The 7,786-nt window shown below is 38.1% G+C and overlaps 1 protein-coding gene across 1 annotated transcript; it reads right to left on the bottom strand.

Annotated features, from left to right (window-relative positions):
- LOC135687281 (uncharacterized) lies at positions 1-2,882 on the bottom strand. The gene has a single exon (XM_065203805.2). The coding sequence runs from the start codon at positions 2,431-2,433 to the stop codon at positions 913-915; it is 1,521 nt and encodes a 506-aa protein (XP_065059877.2). The 5' UTR covers positions 2,434-2,882; the 3' UTR covers positions 1-912.
- Between the last annotated feature and the right edge of the window lie 4,904 nt (positions 2,883-7,786).

Below are 7,786 nucleotides of genomic sequence, written 5' to 3'. Positions count from 1 at the left end.
GTTCGTAATAGAGACACAAAGTAAAGAAAACTGCAGTTTTTTCGTGGAATAGAACAATTTTGCAAATATATGTGATAAGACATTGAGTCATTTGATTTTAAAAATTTACAAGGCATCTTATTTTAGAAAAGTTTGCACCATGACTGCTGAAGTAAAATAAATTATTGTAATTTTCTTATAAAACAGTGGATAAGCCATTAAACCTTAACAATTAGCTGACTTCCAAAGGCAATTTGTGCTGCTAATTTCAAAAACTTGAACACGTGCATAGCCCTATGTACAGCTCATCATACATTAATGGCCAATTTGGGGGCAAATACAAACAGTACCATTAACAAAGTATATCAGAAACTGATTAAAATCTGAGAGCCTGTTGCTTTGTTAACTGAGGAGTTACCAGTTTGCTGAAAGTTTAAAGTACGAGGCTTCATTAATTAGGTCTTTGAGCATCTGTTGATGACAAACTCCTTATTTAGTTCCCTGTAAAAAGGGTGTGGATCTCTATAGAAAAGGCTTTGCTGGATTCATAATGGGGACAAACAGAAGCAAAGCTAGAATCAATCTTTGATAAGGAATGTATCAAGAAGACTTTTTAAAATATAACCCTTTTTAAAACTCTGATATTTTCTCAACAAACTGAGCTCAAATTCTAACAGGAAAATCACACACCCACAAAATTTTGGAGTTTGTCTCCTTATAGATATATACATGGCTTTCTGCCTGTGAAATATTAGCAAATCATGAAATCTAGGAACAGTTGAGAAGCTTCTTTTTCTTGTCCCATTGAATAGTTTCTATGCAAATTATAATGCTTCGATAAACAAATAAAACAAAGCATATAGCTTGTATCAAAAACTATATATACTTCTTCCCTAGACAGAAAAAATATCATAACATGCAACATGATTGTTATTAATAATACTTCGAAAAGCCTGCTCTTGAATTGTTCCTTGTGTTCTTCTGTGAAACACCTCCAGGTGTATGGCTTCTGTAACTTTTTGCTCCACTGTTTCTCATACCATACTGAGAGACAGTACCTTTATTTGAGCTAGGACCATCCATTGAGCCGAAATTGGGCAAACCAGAATAAGCAGGTGGATTTCTCTGCCCTGCTACTGGTTGTGTTTTGTACAGCCTAGAATCTTTATTTTGGTAACTGTAGCGAGATTTTCTATCAGTGGCAGACATACCGGATGCCCTTGCTGGTTCTTTTGCAGTATACATATTGTTATTTGAATGACTCAGTTCCCTTTTCGATGTCTGGCTTTTTGACGGGCCAGTTGCTTTGTAAACATCTAGAGCTCTTTGCTTAGGAGGGGCTGGTCTGTTAACAGTATCTTTACACTTTGGAATATGTCTTTCAGCCACTGTTTGGCTAAAACGACGGGAACAATACTGGCAGAGAACATAATCTGGGTTTAAGCTGGGAGGCGGAGGAGGGAGATCTGAAACTTTGCCACCACTGTCTAGATGAAATTTAACTTTTTTTGCTGCTCTAATAGCATTGATAAATTCTTCATGTTGTTGTCTCCAATTTGTCTTTGGCTTAGGGGCTTGTTTTTTCTCTGATCTGAAATGTTGTACAGCCTCTGTACCCTGCAGTCTCTTTTTTGATGAGTCAAATACTTTCCTCTTTTTTTGTTGGCCCTTCACACATATTGTATGATGTTTTTGGATTCTGTTTGATGCAAATGCTCTTCCACAATTTGGACATGGCACAGTATCTGAGCTTTGTTGTGATTCACTTTCCAAAAAATCATCTGTTCCAAAGGCCTTTTTACTTCTACTGGCTGCTCTCCTTCCCATGCTTTTTGTATTATTGTTTTGTCCCATGTGGTAATCATCATAACCAGTATTTTCATTATAAATGTCTCTAGAGAGTGTCGGATCTTCAAAATCAAAATTACCTCTTCTTTGGGGAACTTTTGTTGTATCTTTTCCTGTTTGCTGTGCTCTACGACCATGACGTGAAACGTTAGGTTTTGAGGAACGAGGAGCCTCAATGCTCGCCCCACCTACAGAAGACTGATCTTCATGAGAAAATGTTTTCTCCCTGTCTGCAATCGGATTTGATCGGTTCTGTGCAGGCCGTCGTGCAGGGTTGGCACTCGTACACGATCTCTGATGCACCTGTAATCTTTCTGGCAAAAAGGTACGACCACAGTTTGAGCATGGAATAAGCTGCTCTTGGGCAGATCGAAAAGCGGCCTCATTGACTTGATCAAGATTTACCCTCCCATATGCACCGACAGTGCCAATGGCATCATATGCTGCTGGTTTCACAGGAGGTTTCCGTCGTAAATTCTTTGGCAATTTGTTATTCTCCAAGTGCCATTTTTTCAAACACTGTGGTTCATGTATTGCAACAGATTTCGTGCCATATTTTCTTCCACACAAATAACAAATCACGTAGGTCGGTTCTCTCATAGGCATTCTCAATCTTACACACCAACTCAAACACGAAGTAAGAAGTGTTGTTTTCCTCGGTTTCGACTAGGCCAAAGTTGGCATCAAAGTTTACACTTTACAACGCCAACGCGTAAGTCGTTTGGGTTTTCTAAAACTTACAAAAGCCTGAAATTAAAAACACTTGCCTAGTAATTTCTACGACCAGTATGTGAGTCCCTACGTCAATTTGACTTTTGTTTTCTTCATTGCCAAGGAATCACACCGACTTCCATAGCTCTTGACCGTCACCTTGACAACAGACGAAGATATTGGTACCCTTGTGGCGGAAACAAAGGTCTTGTTAACGGGTGGCTGTATAGACTTGTCACTTCTGGTTTTGTCAAGTTGTCAATGATTAGCCGTATTTACAGCTAATATTTACAGCTATCCATTTAGGTATTTGATAACATTTTCTTTTCATCGACTTTGCTTAATCCAGCCACCTTAGCAGCATAGCAACCCCATTGCTTGGTAGTAAAACTTCTTTCTTGTGAGCAAATTCCACCAGGAGGGACTCAACAAATATAGGCTTCCTAATAGGAGTTCTGTGGTGTGAATGCGATTTCTATTCCTTTGAATGCGTCATAAGCCATTTGATATGTCCAAACTCCCTGTGCCCCTTCCACGTCCATGGGAATCTGCTCGGCTCCTTTACGGTAGAAGTGATTTCATTATGCCTACGATTTCATTTTGCTTCGTCTTCAAAACCTCAAAAATGGTTTGAAATATTGATATAAATAGAGAAAAAAGTGCTTAAAGAACAGAATTCCGGTCAGAGGAAAAAAGTGGCTACGTCATCCATTTCTGAGAAATTTCCAAACCTGACCAATTTATTGCTTCACTTTTCATTAGTCGATGATCGAGCTTCCTGACGCGTAGATGATTAAGCTGTCTTATCTCTTCTATTTCATATACCATAAGCATTCGATTCTCAAGGTTATATTTTCGATTCATATTAAATTGTGGGGCATCCCCAAACTAGCATAATTTCCGCCATTCGTATGAACAACTTACACTACCATTGTATTAAAACCATAGAGCTAGTGGGGCTTTAATTAAAACATGGCGTTAGGGCTAATTTCTTAACGTGATATGGATTTGTAGTGATTTTAATATTGTAAATTAGGCCATATTCCTACATCATGCCATCACCATGACATCCACATACGCCATTCACAACATCACCTAGGACAGGACATTCCCTTTACCATTGTACACACGTTCACACATCTATGTCATGCTGATTTCTTCCCACGTCTAGATCTTTCCTTCTCCATTGCATCGTCATTACATCATCACAACACATCATTACTCAGCACATTTGTTTTGTATATAAGTATGTTAATTTGTATGTACATAAGTCAGTTCAGTTCAGTTAACATCAGAGTTACACAGGCAACACACTGTCTCTCTCACTGGCTCCGTGTTCTCTGCACGTTAAATAAGATTCGAAGTAGCATCAACGGTGGAAGTTACAGCAGACAAGATAGGAACCAAGGCAATTCTTGCCACATAATAGCGTTTCTATAGATTAATGTTCCATAAAAATATAACTATCGGGTTTGAGTTTGAACAAAAAACCACCGGTAGTAAAGAAATGCCAAGAGCAGTGGCGGATTTAAGGGGGGGGGGGCAACTAGGGGCCCCTCCCTTGACGAGTTGAAGCAAGTATGGCGCCCCTTTTTGGAAAATGTGCACCCCTTTTGAAGAATGAGAATCAGTTGAAAAAGTTTCTGAGACCAATAGGTTAATTTGCTTCAAGGATTACTTCAAAGTTATGTTGTTTATTCCGAAAATGGATCTGAAATTGTTGTATACAGCGTTCTCTCGTCGCCAAATTTTGAAAATTTTTCAGCGCCCCCACTACCAACTGCCCATCCTTTAAATTTGCTCTGGATCCGCCCCTGGCCAAAAGCAAGACCCGGAGTGGAGTAAGAAAATGTCATACTTACAGCGTAAAAATTCGAAATGATAAGGGACCAGTAATTATCAATGGAAGTTAAGGGATCGGAAGAAGTTTTTGCATAAGATGCGAAGCTTGAGAGAACTATTGATTTTCTTAATTCTTTTGCTGATTTTAGTACTATGCTTTTCTTAAAATTTTCTCAAATACCAAAGTGCTAAGCAAGTAAATATTAGATAGAAAAATTGAACACAATAATACAGAGTAACGAAAGCTCAGCAAAGACATATGAGTGAAAAAGGGTTCATTGTCTTATTCACGATCCCTGCTTAAGTCAGCAAAAAGAAGAAAATTTGGGATCACGGTGTTTGGCCGCATGAAAATATTCAGAACTACCATTGGAAATAAAGGTTGTTAAACTCCATCTGCCTGAAGAATGAAAAGTATAAACTTAATAACTTTACCTTTCATTTTAAAGCAAAACACATCCTAAGTTAACACTGACGGGACGCTGCTCTATCCACAGACAACGTCATCCAGAAGCCTGTCTATCAAAGTTTGCCTTGTGGGCGAGGTCGGGATTCTATCTAAATTTTCGATTATTCTTTATGTATACTTCACAGGGCCTCCAACGAAGGCCTTGGCCCCCCCCTCCCATTTTTTTGCAAAAACAATAGAGTTTTTTCAAAATATTTTGTTATGGGTGTTCAATTTTCCCTTAGCCCCCCCCCCCCCATTTTTCAACCTTTGTCGGAGCCCATGCTTCAGGCGTGATTCTTAACTGAAACATTCTGATCGTTAACACAATCACCCATTTCTCACAACCATTTTGAGATTTTCACTGACAAACTGAAACTTGCGAGGGTAACAAAAATATTGTGATGGTGTAAGTGAGTTTAAGCCAGATATTGGAGGCCAATGCGTTGAGAATCATTGACCTCAAATGCATTCGTACTGATTCAATCTCTTAAATCATTCATAACTAATGCTTACTGAGTGAATACATTCCAAAAACTACAAGGTAATGTTCCCTAGGTGTGAGACCTGTTTGATGTAGCCCCCTAGGTGTGAGAGTCCCCATATTTTAGAAATAAAATTCGACACTGGTCACAGAAATATTTATTTGAGCCTCATTCTTTGCCTCCCCAGCGGTCTTCAATACTTTATCCTCGGTATTATTGAGGCTCTGGTACCCAGGTTATTTCTATAGTTAAAATTTTGCAATATTTTTGGTCACTTCATTTCTATCTGGATTACTTTTTGAATCAATAGTTGGTTTAATGATATAAACAAAATTGATCGAGATACATAAGAATGAGAAAAATGCGACGTAATCCAGATAGAAATAACGCAATAATGAGATGCACTTTGATTGTGGATTCAAGTTGACTGCTGGATAAAAACTTCGGAGAAATAAAATGCAATTAATCACGTTAATTTTTCAGGGCTGTGTTGATAGACTACAATGTTTCCAAGTTAGAAAGACTGCCAAAAATCCACTTCGTATAAGATTTTGAAATGACTTCAAATATAAAGTCATCTTGTAGTCCTTACATATTAAAGGAAGTGCTGCTGAAAAAATAGACTTTATGGGAAGGGCCTACATTTCCAAATGATTTCCCTTCGATCTTTCTACTGCAGCTACCATACCCCACCTGCTAGACATAAATAGTCAACTTGAATTAAAAGATGTGAAACTTCAGCTCATAGGCAACAAGACCAAAGTAAAATGAGTTCTAAAGTCTAATAAAAAAATCCTACAAACATACTGAGGTTTTGAAAGTTTGCAGATCCGTGAAAAGAGGAAAGGGTCAGAAGATGTTTGAGGGAAAATGTGTTATTATATGAATTGTGCAAAATGTGATCCCAGCATAAAAATTGATGGAGATGGGCAGTTTGATACGCTGAGAAAGACAGGATGTGGACCCAACCTGACAAAACCAGTCTCTAGGCCCCTAAACAAGCTTTTGTCATACTTTCATTTTAAATAGCAGTACTTACATGAAACTTGGTAGAGATGGGCAGTTTGATGCACCAAGAAAGAAAAGATATAGACCCAAACTGAAAAATGTCCCCTTTGCCTATTTCTAGAATGGGGTACTTTGCCCCAGGCCATTTTAGACGGTATTATCTTATCTCAGTCTTACTTTAGAACAATAACATAAAACGTTGAGAAAGATAGGATATGGGCATGTCAGAGACACTTGAACATACCATGATATACCACAAAATTGTAAAGAAATAACCATCTACTGGCGTTGAATTTAAACGCCACAAAGCCACGGTTGTTTAATTTTTCGGGTTTTAAAGAAAATTACCCAAACGAATAGAAACTTCTTATTAATTAATCATTAACAGCATAAACATCACGAAGTCAGCGTTTTGAAATACACGTTTTATGAACGAGACAGCTGTGAACACTTGATTTTTCATTGTCTTCTGTGCAAAAACAGCTTGTGATTTCAAGGCAATCTCATTGCAAATCCAATGGCAACCTCATAAAGTGCTCACTAGGGGACTTAAGACGCTAACTACATAAGGGTGTGTTCTACTGTCATCATTACTGGCTTGGAGATAACTCTTTATGTTGCAGCTTTATTTCTAGCGAACATGATCACTTCTGACAATTTTCCAAAGAGAGGTGGGGTCTATTATCTAATTGAAGACTCACATTATCAAAAAGAAAAATACCGCAGCAAAGACATGACAACAGAGATACGCTTGGTTAAAAAGCATCTTTCAAATCTACTGGAGATGTTAGAATGCAATGGTGATACAGATAGGAACCATGTTTGTAGAGATTCCAGGAAACATATACATGGTTATAGAGGGATGCACCAATCACAGATCAAAAGAGTGAGGGCACAAAGCCTTTCTCAACAAGATACAAGAGCGTACAAAATACCACTGCTTGGAAATAACATGGACGAGCTAACTGACCAGCCAATTCCCAAATCTGTAGGACACTCTGAAAATGACGTCACAAGGAACATAAACGATTTGATACTAGAAGTTTGCGCAGAAGATTGGAACATGGAAAACGCCTATAGGCTGTTAAAGGAAATCGAAGAATGGCGCGATGCTACAAACAAAGTGTTGGAGAGCATTTGCAGGTTAAGGATAAAGCTAAATCGTGACAGAGGGGTAGCAATGAAAACAATTCTCAAGATGCAACAAATGGGACGAGGGCTTCTACAGAAAAAAGAAATGGCAGACGCGGCAATAGCATTGTTGCAAAATTATATTTTGGACGAGGGAAGGAGCAAGAATTATTTGCACCTATAAGTACAATTTACAACCATGTAAGATTTGATTATCAGAGAAAAACAGTTAATAAATTACAAATATGTACCAGGAACCGTAATTTGAATGTCCAAAAACCGTGCAGCTAAAGATTTGTGCTTTCTTTTTCATACTATGAGGTCAATATGATAA

This window comes from Rhopilema esculentum, chromosome 20, assembly GCF_057945365.1.
Source record: "Rhopilema esculentum isolate cy_ngs chromosome 20, ASM5794536v1, whole genome shotgun sequence".
NCBI lineage: Eukaryota > Metazoa > Cnidaria > Scyphozoa > Rhizostomeae > Rhizostomatidae > Rhopilema > Rhopilema esculentum.
This window is presented reverse-complemented; position numbering and strand designations above follow the sequence as displayed.